This window comes from Toxotes jaculatrix, chromosome 16, assembly GCF_017976425.1.
Source record: "Toxotes jaculatrix isolate fToxJac2 chromosome 16, fToxJac2.pri, whole genome shotgun sequence".
Lineage (NCBI taxonomy): Eukaryota > Metazoa > Chordata > Actinopteri > Toxotidae > Toxotes > Toxotes jaculatrix.
Window position 1 is genome coordinate 19,852,693 of NC_054409.1, and position 19,225 is coordinate 19,871,917.

Sequence of the window (19,225 nt, forward strand, 5' to 3'; positions counted from 1 at the left end):
GAGCAGTGTTTTTCTCCTACCACTCACTCGCAGTACCTGTTTATACACAACCACTGAAAGTGTTTGTCTGTTGGAGGGACTGGCAAGTCTAACATGATCTGCAACCTCACGCTATAGTGGAGGAGTACGGCTTAAATCGCCACAGATTTTTTTTACAGCAGCAGCAGCATTCCCTCCTGGTACTGCCTCAGGGTTTCTCCCCTGCGCTGCCAAAACACCGTGCCTCAGTGAAGGTACTGCTGTTTTCACGCGTTCAAGCTGTACTTCCCCGCCTGTTTTACCACAGATAGTCAGAACTACTCAGTTTTTACCCTGACCCTCCAAAAATTATATCCCATTTTACATCTATCACATTTATATCACTCATATTCAACTATGAGATATGACCAGCGGGGGGCGATAAAGAGCCGGAGACCCTCACTTGGCTGAAGTCACTCTCCCTTTCCCGTCTGAAGGCAGGTAAAGGCACAGTGCGGTGGAACTGCAGCACTCCTGCAGCACTCAGCGACAAGAGCTAACCTGTTGGTGCGTTGGTCCTGCTGCTCCGCCACTCTCCCTGTCTGGATCTCCTGTGAACCAGCCAGAGTCTGGATTATTGCACTTCTCTTCGGTTTTTATGAGTTGGAATGAAATTCTCCTGAACTGAGGCCGCTGTAATGAGATGTGAGTATCGCTGATTTCTGTGGCTGCATTTTGTTTTTACTTTTGCGTGTTACCTTTCCTTTCTGCTCCTAAACACACACTGACTTCAAACTTTTGCTGAAGCCTCTGTCCTAGGATCAGTTTGTGCTCTTCTCTTGCTGTTGCGGGAGCCTGCATGCCTGGGTGATGAGGTTACCTCCAACACAGGTAGGTGAGAGGTCAGTGGGTTTGGACCTACTGTTATGCCTGCATTGTAATATAATTACCTCTTCTGCACATTTTGTGCTTAAACAGCTGCCAGGCAGGAAACACATGTGCAGGAGGGGCTGAATAAATGTGCGTGCATGCCTGTGTTTTCATTATTCCTCTGGTTTTATCAGGTCTTCCTTGGAAGACAGGGGGACTACCAGTATGCTACTGTGTCCCAGATAACAAAGACAGGCCCTGGCAGGCCTGCTTGTGACACAGTAATACGACTTCATCAGCTAGAAGAGGCACAGCAGTAAGAGAATTTACATAAGGGCATGTTTCTTATAGATTATAGTATAATAAACCCAGCATTTGGAGGACTAATTCTGGATTTTTACAATTCATCTCTTCTTCCTTCTTAAGGTCTTCTTACTTAAATTAAAGTGAGATCATTTTATTTTTTTAATAAGCTGAGAATTTTATTTTTTAGTTTCCTAAAGGATATGATTTCAAGACTCAGCACTGCAAGATTTGTGAAAGAGGATGCTGTAGTGAAGCCCCCAAACAGACTTTTCCTGTCAGACCTGCAGCCTGACACACAGCCCCCCCACCCCCTTTAAATATACACAATACTATTCTGCCCTTCCGTCCGCTCACACCCATGTGAACGGGTTTCATTCGCCTCATTCCTCTGATTTCTGTTTCTTATTTCTGAATGAAATGATGCGTCATTAATCTGGTCAGGGCCCACACGGGAAGACTTGCGTTCCAGGTTTCTGAGACAAACTGTCTCCACAGGAGACAAACTAACTCTATAAACTGTTGATTTAGCAACAATGATTCATTTCCACGTCTTTTTTGGGGGCATCTGTGTGCCTGTATTAGAACGTGCAGCAGCGAGAGAGAGAGATACAGGAAATGCCAGGAAAGAGAGCAGGGAGTGACATGCAACACTGGCTGAGTGCTGAACCAGGGACTCGCTGCTCAGGCGCCGATGTGGTATGCAACCTAACCATTCGCCCACAGGTCACGTCATTTTGAACTTTTCCCGACCTATTAAATCAGCTAGTGTCTGTGTGGTATTTGAGTGTTCTCCTGTGAGATGGAGAGGCTGGGGGCTGTGAGGGCTGTGTTATCACTGCTGCAGAACCTTTTACCAGAAGAGGTTGCCTTTTACCTGGATGTTTTATAGTTTATCACACGGTTCACACAACATTTCATATCTGTGCACGCTGAACTATTCCATAATATTATGAACTTCCAGTTATCTGTGCATAAATCAATGGGTGAAAGAATTTCTTGTGTAAACAGCCTGATCTGTTATCGTGCAGTAGTTTAAGAAGATGTAATTCCTCTGCATGTACAAACTTTTCTTCATGTCCAAACTGTCAGACAACCCCCCTCCCCTCCCCGCCTCTCTCCCTCCTCTTTCTGTGTGAAAGAACAAAGGGCTTTTCATGGGTCTGACTTGACTGGCCAAAAGTGTTTAGAGTGTTTTTTTCCCACACTCTGTTATTTGAATTGTAAAAGAAATTTAAGACAGACACAATCATATACACTTGACAGAGAGACACAGAATCCATCTTGGGAATAGTTTTGGTTAATAGGATTTTTTTTGTTTGTTTCTGGCAGAGTTTGATAAGAAGAACAATGCCACTCACATGACTGTCTATTAAATATAAGCTTAGATTAGCTCAGCACAAAGACTGGAAACTGGGAGAAACAGCCACACCTAACAGCACCTATAACACTCAGTAATTATACGTCATTTGTTTAATCCATTAAAAAAAAAAACCTGAATTGTAAAAACAGGAATTCAGATGGTGTGTGTAAATGTCCGACTATTTCTTGGCCACACACAGTAACTTTTCCTGCAGTCTCTGCTGGTAGTACCACAGACCATAGTTCTTTCCGGGACATTTTTTTGAGAAATTGTTATGAAACATGGGGAAATAATGACCCTTTAAAAGTAAGTGTCCGGAAATGGCAGTGGGCTGAGATTATTTCACTAGTTTCCAACTCAAATAAACTTACCTCAAGACATTTTTGAGCACTGCAAAACTTGCACTGCAGTTATATGATAATTATCTGTCTCCTAAAAAACAAGGGTTGCACTAGTAGGAATTGAAATGGAATTACATCACTGGCAGATGTTTTATTAATAAAATCCAGTCCTGAAGGCTCAATTTGAGAAATGCAGAGGTGGTAGTACAATCCAAAACAGATGTTTTTGTGGATGAACCATGTCACTGTGTAAGAAGCACGGCCACAGTCATATTGTAATGTTGTCAAGATACTTCAGTTTCTTATAATGTAGGAGCTTTGCATCTGATGTGCCTGCCAGAGTTGATCTCACAGTCTTTTTACATGACGTCTTTTTCTTGTTTCCCACAGTGAACCCGTGCTGTTATTTCCCCTGCCAGCACTGGGGTGTGTGTGTAAGATATGGTGAGGACAAGTATGAGTGTGACTGCACTCGCACCGGCTACTACGGAGAAAACTGCACTGTCCGTGAGTCCAGTTATCCTCATGAGACCAGCTCTCATATTTCCTTTTATTACTGCACCTTTGGGGAATTTGAAACATTCTGTTATTCCTTTGTACATGAGATGGAGCCGGTCAGATGGCTGGCTGATGAAAGACTTTCATTTTGTTGTTTTTAAATCAGGAAATAATACAACTTAGACTTCTTGTCTAGACCCAAATATTTGGAAAAAATTGGAGAAACAGCAGCAACTGCCAGAAAGAGACCAGCTGGAGGATCAGAGCTGCTTCTGCTGGTCACTTCACTGAGGCACCTACTAACTCTGCCGGTCTGCTTCTCATTAACAGGGAACCCTCACACACTGTAGTCCTTAATCAGATGTGATGCATTTGGCTGACAGTTATGTAGTTACATCACACTCAACAGGCATAATAGCAATTAACCATTGCTTTTACTATGCAGAGAGAAAAGAAACGGATAGTGGGGCCAGAAGGAAGGAAAAGATAAGCAAAGTCAAACAGGATAAGAGAAAATGAGACTGAGTGAGAACATTCACTTCTTATGTAAGATGGAAAATCCAAATATGTGTAGCTCTGTTGTTTTACATGGGGACAGAAACCAGTGGAGCAGGAAGAAATCTGGATGTGAAGCAGGACTAGAGCTCTTTATTGTTTTCATCTTGAAACCGCAGATCATTTTTTTCTCCAAGATTAATATTTCTCGTCACTTAAATGACACCAACCCTGTTTCTCCGTTGAAGATGCCTTTTCTCATTGAGGAGAAGAATCTGGAGCTGGTACTACGTTGTTTCGGTGGTCTCAGATGAACTTTGAAATGTTTTTTAATGACGATGCAGAGAAGCCAGCACAACCCCACCTCTTACAACAGTCCTGGTTTTTAAAGTTTGGGGTTTTTTTGCCATATAAAATTGAAAGATTTGGAGACCAAACTTGCTGAGTGTCCCATTGGACTATGACACAATGACTTTGTCATACTGAGTGAATTTCCACTTGAAATTCCCAGATCCCACTGAATTCCAGTAACAAAAGTTGTTTGTTTTTTTCATGTGTCCTTTCACCACAGCGGAGTTTTGGACCAGAGTGCGTCAGTTCTTCAAGCCCAGCCCAGATGTGGTGCACTATATTCTTACCCATTTCCAGTGGCTCTGGGACATCATCAATAACACCTTCCTACGGGAGGTTCTTATGCGGCTGGTTCTGACAGGTCCAGAGTCAGCAGTTTACTCAGAGAAAGTCATTCAGGGCTGTTGTGTATTCAATAAATCTGATAACTGATTATTTTTCTTTTTTTTTTTTTTTTTTTTTTGTTGTACGAACAGTTAGGTCTAACTTAATACCCAACCCTCCAACCTTCAACTCAAAGTACAGCTACCTCAGCTGGGAATCCTACTATAATCTGAGCTACTACACCCGGCTTCTGCCCCCAGTGCCAGATGATTGCCCTACACCTGTGGGGGTCAAAGGTTAGCCACTTATTTATATTGTGTTTAAAACTGCAATAAGCAATAAGTGAACACTGGACTTCCATCCATCAGGTGGACAAAAGTATGACTCCAAATGAATATTGATGGTGCTCTGCATCTGCTGGATATGTGAATAGGTTACCAAATTACTTGTTGCACTGCCCCCGAGTGGCCAAAAAAAGATCAATGAACGTGTAACTATAGAGCTCTATGTGTCCAGTAGTTTTCTCTATTTATCAGTATTGAACCCTAGTACTTTTTTGGTAGCACCTGAAATATGCCCAAACTTTTCACTGCCAAATATAGAAAGTTGGCATCGAATGTTTGGTCAGATGTGTAATTATGTTGACTTGATCACATACTTACTGTTTTAAATTCAAATTTCACTGAAGTTCAAATTCTCATACAGGTGCTTGTTTTGAAATATTTGCATGATCTTGATATTATTTATAAAATGCAAATGTGTGACATTATCGGTAATAGTAAATGTATAGCATATGTTTTTCCAATTGTTTTGTAAGTGAATCAAAACCTCTCACCACAATAACTTGCATGCAGATTATCGACCTTGGACGGTTCAGAAGTGCAGTGTGATGTGTTAACCCTATCAGTACTGTTTTCACAGATGCACTGTTTCAATATTATGACTAGAGGCGTGGCATATCTGTGCCCTGTGCTGTGTGTGTGACGCTGTGGTGTTTCTCTCCAGGCAAGGCTGGGCTGCCTGACCCTGAGCTGCTGGTTGAGAGGCTGCTAAAGAGAAGGACGTTCAGACCCGACCCCCAGGGCTCCAACCTCATGTTCGCCTTCTTCGCGCAGCACTTCACCCACCAGTTCTTTAAGACCTACAATCGCATGGGCCTGGGCTACACCAAGGCTCTGTCACATGGGGTTTGTTCATTTAGAGCTTTTGTCCATTTAATAATAACACAATGAATTTAAATAGCACTCTACACTGTGTCCCAAAAGTCTGTGCAACACAGAAAAAGTCAACTCAGATTGTGAATATTATACAGAATGCATTTATTCAAAAGCCAGTATACCCCCCCCCCCCCCCGCATCTCAATTACTGCCTTCAGCCTGTGGGCCATAGAATGCACCAAGTTCATGGCAGCACTACCAAAAAGATTCTCTCAGTGACATGCACAAATGTTTAGGTCCATCCAAACAGATGAACTAATTAAGCAACCTCACAACACCTGGCTGACCAGGTGCAACCCATTTTGGAGACGAACGGACAAAAATGTTGCCCATTGGGGTGGGTGGACTTTTGGGACACGGTGTACTACTGCACTGCAGTTGTCCAGGCATGTTTGCCTTTGTTGTAAGTTGTATTTTTTTTGCTCTCACCTGTGACACATACAGGTGGATGCAGGGCACATTTATGGAGACAGCCTGGAACGTCAGCTCCAGCTCAGGCTTCACAAAGACGGAAAGCTCAAGTATCAGGTGAACAGAGTTGAAACTGTGAATAGAGAAATGCATTCATTAACCAAACAAGCAATCTGTGACTCACTAATTAATTATGGAATTAACATGTTGCAGTAATATAGTGTCTGATAAAGTGGAAAGGGTTTGGAAAGACAAGATTATGCAGTGAGTTGTTTTGTATAATTATTTATGACAATTTTTTCCCATTAGTTAATTGACGGCGAGATGTACCCTCCCTCTGTGGTTGATGCACCCGTTAAGATGAGCTACCCTCCTGGGGTCCCCCCTGAACGTCAGATGGCTATAGGTCAGGAAGTGTATGGACTCCTCCCCGGTTTGGGAATGTACGCCACGCTGTGGTTGAGAGAACATAACCGAGTCTGTGACATCCTGAAAGCAGAGCATCCCACGTGGGACGATGAACAGCTTTTCCAGACCACACGCCTCATCATCATCGGTGAGCTGGGCACACTTTTAAAGGAACAGTTTGACATTTTGGGTAGTATATTTACTTGTTTTCTTGGTGAGAGTTAGATGAGATGATACCACTCTCATGTCTGTGTGGTAAATATAAACACTACCAAGAGCAGCTGGTTGGCTTAGCTTAGCATAAAGAATTAAAACAATAGGAAACAGCTAGCCTGGGCCTGTCCAAAGATAACAAAGTCTAAATAGCAGCACCTCTAAAGTTCACTCAACACATTAATCTCATCTAAGTGTTTAAGTGGTTATGGTGGGGGGTTACGTGCTGGATTGTTCAGTGGTCGGATGCAGTAACTTTCTGGACTCTGCTGATTATTTGCCAACCTCACAATGACGTCAAGGTTCCAGGAACTCTCCGCACTGCACCAAGAAAGAATCTGGCATGCAACACCCCATAAAACCTTAAATTGTTGTTTTTACACTTTGGCTGTTGAACAGATTAAACAAAAATGATGACAAGACAGATGCTGGTATGTGGATGTTGTAACTCTTGGGCAGAGCCAGGCTAGGTGTTTCCCCCTTCATTCAGCCTTCATGATTTGCAGGCTGCTGGCTGGAGCTTCTCATTGAACATCATCATCATCTAACTCTGAGCAAGAAAGCAAAAAAGCCAAACTATTCATATAATGCATTCATTTCGTTCATTCGTTTTACTTTTACTTTTTTACTGTGGATACTTAGTGGTAGTGTACTTGACATTTTTTAATAACAGTGTCCATCAACACTCCTCCTCATAAGCCTATGATTGATAACTTTCAACTTGCATTTGAACCTGCTCAGTTGTGACTCAGTAGCAGGTTGGTATATTTAATTTTAATTTCCCTGCCTCCCTCTTAATGTCTCCGCATGTTTGCCTCAGGTGAGACAATAAAAATTGTGATAGAGGAGTACGTGCAACACCTCAGTGGATACCTGCTGCAGCTGAAGTTTGATCCCACCCTGCTGTTCAACACCCACTTCCAGTATGGGAACCGTATTGCTCTGGAGTTCAGCCAGCTCTACCACTGGCATCCCTTGATGCCCGACAGCTTCTTTATTAACGGAGATGAACTGTCATACTCTCAGTTCCTCTTCAACACCTCTGTTCTCACACACTACGGCATCGAGAAAATAGTGGATGCTTTCTCTCGGCAAGCTGCTGGCCAGGTAACAAACCACAGATAGCTGACATAATGATGTAACATGATAAATATGCAAAGAGTAAGAGATTGCATTTTTATAGAATAATTGTTTGTAACCTCCTGCAATTATAACTGAAACTTTAACTGCGGTACCGCAGGGTTAAATAGAACCTGTGGTATGGCTTCAAAAAGTTTTTTTTTTTTTTTTTTTTTTGGCATGCATACTTAGGCGTCCTGTTTTTGTGTATCTTTGTCCCACAGATTGGCGGGGGCCATAACATCAATGCTGTGGTGACCCATGTGGCTGTGGGAGCCATAAAGGAATCCCGCCAACTCCGCATGCAGCCCTTCAACGAGTATAGGAAGCGTTTTAACCTCAAGCCGTACACATCGTTCAGACAATTCACTGGTAAGAAAATCAGTTCTGTGTGCAGACCACACAACACGAAGTGCAGCCTGCAAAGCATGTGATTTACGACTTTTACAAGTTCATGAGAACAGCCGAGCATACATTCTCGGAATAAATGGCACCCGCTCGATTTCTAGGCATATTTTCAAGAGTATTATCCATTGCTATTCATTGCTGTAGCAGTGTTGTCCATTTCTTTCTATCCTGTGAAGAGCAGTAGACACTTTTTAGCTCAAGTTCCTCAGCTGATTACGTATTCTGTATCGCTTGACATGATTTTTGATATTTGCATTAACTATGCAATACTCCTGATTATCTTTTGCAGATAATGAGGAGGTAGCCAGCGTGCTTGAAGAATTTTACGGCGACATTGATGCTCTTGAATTTTATCCCGCCTTGATGCTGGAGAAAACACGACCGCTGGCCATATTTGGAGAAAGCATGGTGGAGATGGGTGCCCCTTTCTCTCTTAAAGGCCTTATGGGAAACCCTATATGTTCTCCAGATTACTGGAAGCCCAGCACCTTTGGGGGCAAAGTCGGCTTTGACATAGTGAACTCTGCCACACTAAAGAAGCTGGTCTGCCTAAACACCAGGACGTGTCCTTATGTGGCATTCAGAGTACCAAGAGAGGAGCCATCACAGAGAGTGAAGAGTGACAGTAAATCGACTGATGAGCTATGACCCTTTCCAGACACCAGGGGGTTATGGTTTGACAGCATGAATGAAGGTAAAAGAGGCTGCTGCTAAAAAACACAAGTGCTGAAGATGCTTGTTTGAACAGCACTGGAGAATCACACAGGACACAGAGTTCAGTATGAGATCAAACTTGCATCTTCCTTAACTTGCTCAATCTCTCTCACACTTGACTCGACACATTGGTGAGGACATAAACATCAGATTTTTGTTAAATGCTTAGTACCTGAAGACTGAAATACCATCAAAATACATGCTGACACTGTCCTGTAATGTCTGTAGGTTTTTTTGTTTTTTTTTAAATGTTTGCAAAACAGTATAATCATTCATTGAAATAAAATTATAGACACAGAATGGGTTGTCGATTTATTTAAATTGGTAGTGATTAAAATCTTTTTTATTGTCCATTCTTCTGAGCCTCGGGGAGTTTCCATTCCCACTTCCATTTCTCACACTCTGCTTTTCATGAATCCATTGTTACTTTTGGCTTGAGACTGAATACCTGTGCCAACAGATCAGAGGCTTATCCAAATGCAGGGTGTTTTTTCTTCAGTGAACAAGATGACAGCAGGGTTTACAGACACATAAAACTGAAGCAATGTTTACCCTATAGCTTAGAACATTTAAGTTGTAAACTCTGGTTACATATGGGTTTGTTCATGTCGGGGATCAGCCAGGAAAAACACATAAATCCACAGACAGCGGTATGTGCTATCTGTTTTTTCAGATTAATTCTGAAGTGATTTGTATTAACTGAAAGGAGTGTGAACCCATATTCTATTATTTGTATAGTGGTACATTTTGTAAATATATTTAAAAGAAAAGAAAAAATATCTGACTGGGTAATTTTGGTGCCACTGGTAGTGGTAGTAGTTGTAGTATATTCAAGTATATCATATTTCCACACCGCCCTCTAGTTATGAAGGCTGGAACTGCAAAATAACACTTCCAGGATCTTTCAAGTATGTGTCTGTGCAGAGCGGAGCCTGCTCCAAGTAGGTGGGGCCCAGGATCATCATTAAAGGACCAGTGGAAACAAAAACAAAAAAGCTTGACAACAGATTATGAAATAGCACTCCCGTGCTTGCACATTAGAAAACATCGAAAATATTTTTAATGCAATTAAGCAAAGTCAGCAATAGGTTATACAGCAATATTTCTGTCACAGTTTTTCAGATATTCATCATAAATTGAGCATGAGCCAAAGATGCAAAGGGGGTCTGGTGCTCCCGGGCTGGTTGCCTGTTCACCCTGGTTGGTAATCCATCTTTGGAGGATACATATCATAGTTAATATGGGGAATTCTGTAAATTCTGTATACATTTTTACACACATCCACGGGGCTTTATCTCAATCCTGGGGCCTCCAGCTCAGTCTCAAGAACCGATTCCATTTCGAAGCCATTTCCGTGCACGTGATATGAGAAATGTGACATTTCCTACGTCACTGGGATGGACCATGTTGCCTTCATGTGCTCTCGGTAAACTCCAAATTTACATTTAAGTAACGAAAAATGCGGGAAATGTGCGCGTTTGGGGAAATATCTGTGTTTAAAAAGTTGTAGAAAATATCGCAAGTTTTTTCGACACCAATTACTGAAACGGCTTCCACCTTGTCCACACCGTTAGTATAGGCTAAATCGCAACTTGCTATGCTACATACGTACGACACCGTTGTGAACCATGAAGGCAGCATAGTCTGGGAGAGTGGCTTGCGGCAGCTAAAGCTAGCAGATTAGCCAGAGTGAGCAGTCTGAGTTGGTGACATTTTACTAACATCAGCTGGCCAAAAATTCAAGGTAAGACCAAAACCAAATATTTATGGTCAACAGACATTGTGTATACCTTTATAGCAGTGCGCAATGTAGGTATCGAGTTACATACAACGGCCGCTTCGTTAACGCTCAGCTGATGACTAGCTAATGTTTACCAGTCAGCGTAAAAACAGCTAGGTAAGTTGGCTAATGCTAACTTAGCTCACTTTCACAAAGGCAGAGTCTGCTAAGTTCGGCCCTTGTCCTACTTAATGAACAAGCTAATTGGATTGTCTCTGTCCTCCTTCCAGTGGCGCTTAGGTACTTTAGGAAATATAAGTAACAGTTTATGGTTTGATGATGATCTCTATCTGACTTAGCTGTCACACGGGATTCTCATAGGTGTTGGCTGCAGGCCCTCTCTTCTACTGTTTACATGTGTTGGATACATTATAATCAAAGACAGGAGAGAGGTATTGTTAATCGTTGTCACCAATGGCGGCCAAATCAAACAAAAGTGCTCTGGCATAATATTATACTGTAATTTTCTTCCTGACCAGTGTCAAAGTTAGAGGGATTTTATCAAGTGTGTCTGCTCTGTCCGCTCTCCATCTGTGCTGCTGGGCTGACTTACATACGGCTCAGTGCTCCATTAGAAGCCTTTAAGCTCAAGCTTTATGAATTGACACACTTAAGCACAAGCTATGTATAAATGTAGATGCCCTCTTTTTTTTAAACAAGCTCTTTCTGGGCGACCTGTGACAGCTTGGATGGCTGTCAGTCCGGATTATTACGCTTCCCTGATGATGTACTCTGTCTGACTATTATGTGATAATAGTGTTGATAATCTGCAGAGGTTTTGTCTGCGCGGCTGCGGCATTGTTAATAAGGCAGACTCCAGTTTTGTCTCTCTGTGAGCTGCCATGCCTATGCAAATTATTAGTCAAATTTAGGGCTGCAGCTCATTGTGGCGATTAACCTTTGAAAAACAATCACCCGCATAACCTCCCAGAATACAAATTTCCTTAAATTCCTTGTTTATTTGTCCAAAACCAAAAATTCTTAATTTGTACATTTAAAAAAATGGAGTTTGCTCTCCATATCAAACACAGTGATACCATCTTATAGGGTTGAACGATTTATCGTTTTCTGATCGAAATTGCTATTTCAGACAACGCGATCATGTGATCGCCAAAGATACATCTTTTTTGCAGTGTTCCTGAGTGACCCATACATACTCATACATACCTCCCTACCTGCCAAGCTCACTAATCAGAAGCGGCACGTTGCTCGTGGACACGTCACGCTAACCAATCAGTATAACCTGATCCACCTGCTCCTTAATTTCTGAAATGGCTTCAGCTGGACGAGAAGCGAAGTTAGAGGGTTTAATCCCCAAGAAAAACAGCACATCGGTCATTTGGGAGTATTTCGGGTTTGAGGCTGCCGGCGTGCACCAGAAACAGGTACTGTGCAAAACCCTGTCGCGCTAAAGTTGCAACATCCAGCGGACACACAACCAATTTATACCGGCACTTGAAAAATCACCACGGGCATTTGCATGACGAAAAAGTCCGGTAATTGCAACATCTGCCAGAAAAACCGCAATTAGATTTTCCTAAAATCGTTCAGCCCTACCATCTTTTATGAAGGCATTAAGCCTAGCTGCGTCCAGACAAAGTTGCGTTAGAGAACTATGTCAGTGTCCATAATGTGAATGCTTAACTCAGGTGAGCCGTTGTCATGACGACTCTGGATGACAAGATTCTGGGAGAGAAGCTGCAGTACTACTACAGCAGCAGCGAGGATGAAGGCAGCGACAACGAGGATGAGGAGGGGGAGAACAAGACCATCCGAAACGCTGACGTCGGCGAGCCTGAGATAGACTACAGCGCCGATGGAAGTGCTGTCAACACAGGTAGCTTCATATGGAAATCATATTTATTAAGACATTTACAGTTGTTACTATGATGACACTGGCTGTTCCTCCTCAGGACCAAAGGGTGTGATTAATGACTGGAGGAAATACAAGCAGCTGGAGGTGGAACAGAAGCAGGAGCAGAAGAAAGAGATGGAAAGACTGATCAAGAAGCTGTCGATGACCTGCCGCTCTGACCTAGACCTGGAAAAAGACAAAGAGAAACAAAAAGAGCTGCAGGACAAAATTAAAGGCAAAGTAAGTTGGATGGGGACAAAAACACGGTAAAGAAATGCTTGTGGAAAGGTTTTTTTTTTTTTTTTTTTTTTTTAGCTTAAACTTTGTTCCTCACACCATCCTGGCAGTGCATAGGTAATTCCCTCTTGAAACTGTGCCACACTTCCAATGGGAAACAGGCTGAATTAGGGCAAGTTATTAATTAGAGACAATCTGATTAAGATAGTGAGTGCAATCCATGCCCCTTCATTCTAATTATGTCTAATTATGGATCTCTGAAGTTAATGGTGCATTTCACTTTGCATCAAAGCATCTGCCAACTATTTGACACATTTTGTGTTTTGACACGGTTTTTTCATTTTGTCCACTCTACAGATGACCATGCAGGAGTACAACATGCTTCAGGAAGAGGAGGATGATGAAGACTTCCTCCAGCATTACCGTATGCAGCGCATAGAAGAGATGCGGCGCCAGCTCTGCCGTGGTAAACGCTTTGAGCAGGTCTATGAGCTCAGCAGCGGAGAGGACTTCCTGGAGGCTTTAGACAAGGAGGATAAAAGCACACTGGTCATGATCCACATCTACGAGCCCGACGTCCCGGGCTGTGAGGCCATGACTGGCAGCCTGCTGTGTCTGGCTCAGGAATACCCGCTGGTCAAGTTCTGCAGCGTACGCAGCTCGGCCATCAGCACCAGCGCACTGTTCAGAGACAGTGCTCTGCCTGCTCTCCTCGTTTACAAAGGAGGGGACCTGATCGGCAACTTTGTGCGACTCACAGACCAGCTCGGGGAAGATTTCTTTGCTGTAGACCTGGAGGCCCTTCTGCAGGAGTACGGCCTGCTGCCCGACAAGCCTCCCATGGTCCCAAAGACGATTCGCAATGGAGCCATCATACAGACCACTGTGAGTGATGAGGACTCTGACCTTGACATAGACTAGAGCCATATCTAACATGCATTATGTGCTTGGGAAACATGTGTATGTACAGTCTGCATGGACGATAGATCAATTATATATATGTGGACCCCCTTTAGTGATAACAGACTGAGCCAGGATTTTACTGTTCACACAGCAGCGTACAACCAGCACCGAAGCAGAGCCAAATGTAAATACACACAAAATACAGACATCATGGTCCAGTGGGCGTTCTTCATTCCATGGTAAACATGAGTTAAATTTAATAAGAGTAAATACTAGACATTGTCATTATCGAGGACCTGTTGTTATGCACAGTGAGAATGCTTTAGGTGTAGGTTAAATGTTTTGTTTGAGCTGAGGCTGTCAACTATTTATTCATTGTGTTAAAACACAATTCCCTGTTTTGTTTAATTTTCATCTTTTTGTTATGTGTGTCACTCTGTAGAATACGAAACCTTCCAGCTCTATCTGACTTCTAGTTAATTTTATAACTTTTATATGTGCTGTACCATTTCAAATAGTAAGAAAAATAAACTGTAAAGTGTTTGGATTCGGTGCCTGTTGTGTTTTTATTTATTGAGAGTTGTAAATAGGGATGATGCCCAATTTAAAAAAAAAAAAAAAAAAAACCTGCAATAATTCAGCTTCCTCTGTGATGATACACCAGCATCAGCAGGCCCCTTTCCAGTTCAGTAAATTTCCCAGAGGTGATTTGTCTAACACAGACTGTGAATAGGTCAACTCATCCAGTCCTGTCCACTCAATAATTGCTCTGAACAGGAAAAGCCAGGGTTAGCACTAATTTCCGTGACAATATAAAAACTCACCATTCAGCTGTATTAAATTACACAGGATAGCTTGCACTTATCCCCACTGGCCATGAGATACTAAGTTTATACAGCTGAAGTTCTGTGGACACCAGGCTTATGTAGCCTACAAACAGCTCATCAGCAGCAGGGTGAGACAGGGTAATGTCAGCAGCAGGAGGGTTGTTTCCTCATGGTGGGAGGGAGCAGCTGAGCCGTGCAGGTCGTGTCCACAAAAGGCATGTTCCAGCAGGAGATGGGTTTCTGCACTGATGCCTGCCAGGGAAGAAGAAACACTGTCACAAATGCTCATGCAGGGTGTATACAGCAGCTTTATCTTTGTCATCCAGTGTGCAACAAACACAGTGCTGCTAGAAGGCTCTTTTGGCGCAGAGCTGATTAACAAATCATTTCATTATCCCTCTGGTGCTTACATGACCTGTTAAGCATAACTGCACCCTACATGACCATGAAATCAATGCCAATTAAAGGTATGGCCTCTGCCACAACAAGCCCGCTCAATGCAGTGGGTCTGCCGGAAGCTTTTCCCAGCTGGTATTGGACTTCTCTGAATTCACTGAAGGCAAGGCAATAATACACACCGTGCTCTGACCATTCGTCCCACAGATGCTGTACATCCTCATGATGCTCGTGGTGTTCGTGATGATCTGGGTCTTTATTAAACACACAGAAAGGCTACGTTGTTGTCTTGTCTGCGTGTCACAATTCAGAATAAGGCATGAGAAATAAAAGCACAGGAATCATGCATAGATAATTCAGTCCTCGGGCTGAGGTCAAACGACTAAAAAGAGAAAGGAAGCTAAGCTGTGTCTTTTGAAAGAACCTGAATGAATATAAAGCAGCAGGGAAAGGATTAAGAGAAAAAAAGACAGGACATCAACAGGAAATGAAAGTAAGGGAAATGACTAAAATGGAAAAGGACAGACAGCTGTTTTGACCTTGGGGGACCCATATGCCTTTGAAAAGTTCTCACTCAATGCAATAGGGGGCATGTATTTTACATCCTGTGTGTGTAGATTAAATTCTGTGTAATGTTTTTCAACTCGGTTTTGTCATGTGCAAGAGCAAAACGTGTGGTGAAGTGCAGAGTAGCATACTCTAAAATCATGCTGAGAGACCAGTGTGTAAAGAATAACTGCAATAATAATTTAAAGCAAGAATTAAAAACTATAAAGGACAAAAATTTTTAAATCCAAATGTTTTATTGTGAACTTCACAATTTACTTTCCTCTATAATGAGTTTCTTAAAATAAATAAATAAATAACTCCTATCTGAATTTAGAATTTAGATATAAATATTAAAGAGTACCATTTGAGTGATGCCAGAGCATCCGTTTGAGTTCCCTGAGGGCCTGGGTGAGGTTCTCCAGCTGGTCATGGAGGTGGATGTTCTCCTCTATCAGTGCATGGATTGTATCCTGTAGTTCAAAGCTCCGACTCTGCAGGACCAGCAGAGTGAAGAAAAAAAGCCCTGGCCTTAGTCCCCTCATAGCGACCGCAGCGCACAGCCTCTATCACATCTTCACAGACGCCATGCCATCCATCTCTGAGGTTTATCTGAAAGAGACGTGATTCACCGCAGAAATGATTGCTGCAGGACACTTTATCAGCTTAAACTCAAGGGGAGGCGACAGCAGTTTGTTCATTTCCAAAGCCATGAGTGGAAAGCTGCCAGTGGGCTGCTTTAAAATCTATCCAATGTTTCCACATCAGTGGGCACAGTGGCCACAGCAAGAAGCCTCAATATGCTTCAATGTGATCTACTTCAAATGAAAATATGTTTTAAATTTAGGCTGTGTTCAGTTCTTTAGGATTTCATGTAAATTGTAGTAAAAAAAAAAAATGCAAAAAATGGACTTTTGTCCACGCTGTCATCATAATGACATAAATTATCATTACAGACAGACATCCTCATCTTATTTGATTAGTAGCCACTCCTTTCTATCCCGTGCAGTACAGTGTGTTCATCATCACTGGGACATCAGGGTAGTGAAGAGTGTGAAATGTAATCAGGTGTTTTCTGGTCATCTATGTATAAATATTTGAAAAACCTGTACAAATGTATGTATAAAATGTATTGCTGCAATTATGCTCTGAATAATAGTGTAGATTTAATCTAAACTTAAACAGCTTGTTGAGATCGATGTGGTGCTTAGATCTTTTAGCAAAACAGACAACAAACTTCAGCACAAATAGGACAGTGAAACTAAATGCCCAGTTACTGACCTATTTCTAGCCACAACAGAAAACCATTTACTTTTGATCATGTGTTAAGTGCAAAGGCAAGCCAACAAAATGCCCCCCCTGCCCCCCACTCCATCCTTCATTGAGACGACAGTGGATGACTTTAACAGGAAGTTTTGCTCATTTATGTTTTCTCAAAAGTATGAATAACTTGATCCAAATAGCTGTGGTTGAATATCTGGGAAATCCTGTAGAACCCAGAAACCACAGATGTAGCAAGATCCTGGAGCAAGTTAAGACTCAGGACAACGTGGTGTTTTTTTCAAACAAAAAGCTTTTATTTATTTATCACGTGTTATCAGTTTATGCTGTCTTGGCAGCCCTGGTGCGCTTCTTTTTGACCACAACAGGCTTCTGGCTCTTCAGAATGGCACTGGCACGACGCAGGGCAGCCTGGGGAAACAAATCAAACACAAATTATTGAACAAATTGGTAAAACCTTTGAAATACAAACTTCAAATAAAGAACAAGAGATTTTGCCATTAAACTATACAGATTAAAGCTCACCATGCGCAGGTCCCTCCTGTAGTTGTTCTTGCGAATGATGTGCCTCAGGCTGTTGAGGGTGGCGCGAGAGTTCTTGTTGATGGTGATCTTCTCGTAAGAGCCGGCAGGTTTGTGCTGGCCTGTGCAACAAGAAAACAAGCATTCAAATGTAAAAACAAAAATATGAGGTCACGTAAAACTGCTCCACACCTCACTGCAAGAGCAGTTCTCATCTTGTCCTTAAAGCTCAGTTCGTGCTGACGTGTTCCAGGAATCAGTGAGTGCAGAGTTACATCTACCATCATTTAAATTCCTGCTTGTGACCGCAACCTAAAACTGTCAGTCTGATTTCTTAACTTTCGACAATTTAGAATATGAGCCAACTCTATTTTGAATCTTGTGGAAGGAAGAAGCGTGACTCAAGGAAGCATCTCTACAAAATGTAAAGTAGCTGCTGTCCCTTAACAATTTCGCTGGTGTTTGAAAATCGTTTTAAATCTAAATAAAATCTTCATCTTCTTTCATTCTTTTGAAATGAGTATTACTATTTTCCTCCAGTTTAACATTAGTATAACTATAGATATTTTTCAGATGTGTAGTAAAATCACATTTAAATGAAAAGTTGTTTATTCAAATGATTAAAATACATTGAGAACATTAGGTAAATCCCACACATATAAGATCACTTCTTTTACACACACAGGAAGTGCCTGACAATGAAAATAATCATGCATTTACCTGCACGTTTCTTCAGCACGACGACGACACCCTTGCCATCGGCCGCTGGCTGCACACCTACAGTCTTCTTGTGCACCAACCCATTGAAGCGGAAAGAGTTCCTGGCCTTCAGGTTGTTGGGCTCCTGCCACATAAATAGATGAAATTCTGATAACCCCACTGAACAGCTTGTGCCATTACAGTTCTAACAAATATTTATTTCATCAAGACCAGTCTTGTCATATCCTAATCTGAAAATGTCACTTTGGACACAGACTAGGTTGGACATCTTTCACCGCATGTAGACAGATCAGAAACTGACTGAATGATACGTATGATACGTAAAAATAATTAATTAATTAATTGATATTAAAAAATAATGGTTAGTTGCAGTTCTAATCAACAAAAACAAATTCTGCGTCTGGTTAGTATCATTCCTAGCACACTACTGGGACACAGGTACAGTTTGTGTCTTTCACCCTAGTGGTGTAAGTTACTCACAGTGCTGTAGGTCTGTCCGTTCCTCTTGATGAGGAAGCTGGAGCAGTTCCTGATGACCATCCACTGCAAATGGGACGACATGATGAACCTGGACAAAACAGGACCATGTGTTAGAGAAATGACACCTGACAGGCTACAGACGGTGTTTGTGACCATGCTCAAGGAAGCTAAGGGATAAGCGTGTTCGCTTAGTTTCACATTTTATTTTTTTTTTATTAGTTAACCGTCTGTGAGGTGTGGATATAAATACCCAAGATCATATACAATATCAACAGTTTTAATTTATTTGTACTTAAATCTAAAACAGTGAGCTACTGTCTTATTTTTTTTTCTAACGTTAGCTCCACTGCTCAGCACAACGAGGCCTAACCGGGGCGACGTGTTCACAAACGTTTTTCTTCCCATTTCTACACTGTACGAGGGTGTGTACGGTCATAACTGATGTATAACAATCAAACAACAACAATATCTCAGTTTATGAGCCTAAAAAGAAGCAAGATGATAAAACAAACCAACTTTACTAATCGGCTTTTAGCGGCAGAAGCGACCACGTTACCTTTTAGCAGAGGAAAAGGACCGGAGAGACCGGAAACCGCTTTACGGAACCTCTGTCTAAGATCCTTGCGCACCTAAAGCCACCCTTTATGTAAATCATTTGTTATAGAACCCACTTTTTCACTCATGA

The 19,225-nt window shown here is 42.0% G+C and overlaps 2 protein-coding genes across 2 annotated transcripts; one reads left to right on the plus strand and one right to left on the minus strand.

Annotated features, from left to right (window-relative positions):
- Window positions 1-463: 463 nt before the first annotated feature.
- On the plus strand, window positions 464-14,315 carry pdcl (phosducin-like). Its single transcript, XM_041058391.1, has 14 exons — window positions 464-663; window positions 766-849; window positions 3,226-3,342; window positions 4,400-4,540; window positions 4,656-4,799; window positions 5,509-5,690; window positions 6,165-6,248; window positions 6,441-6,687; window positions 7,573-7,859; window positions 8,096-8,243; window positions 8,569-8,920; window positions 12,426-12,610; window positions 12,687-12,868; window positions 13,223-14,315. The coding sequence occupies exons 1-14, from the start codon at window positions 657-659 to the stop codon at window positions 13,784-13,786; spliced, it is 2,724 nt and encodes a 907-aa protein (XP_040914325.1). The 5' UTR covers window positions 464-656; the 3' UTR covers window positions 13,787-14,315.
- A 2,777-nt stretch (window positions 14,316-17,092) lies between these two features.
- On the minus strand, window positions 17,093-19,147 carry rpl28 (ribosomal protein L28). The gene is made up of 5 exons (XM_041058185.1): window positions 19,097-19,147; window positions 18,541-18,628; window positions 18,061-18,184; window positions 17,344-17,462; window positions 17,093-17,229 (listed from the first exon to the last, which is right to left on the minus strand). Exons 2-5 carry the CDS (start codon window positions 18,619-18,621, stop codon window positions 17,140-17,142), a joined length of 414 nt encoding a protein of 137 aa, XP_040914119.1. The 5' UTR covers window positions 18,622-18,628; window positions 19,097-19,147; the 3' UTR covers window positions 17,093-17,139.
- Window positions 19,148-19,225: the final 78 nt, after the last annotated feature.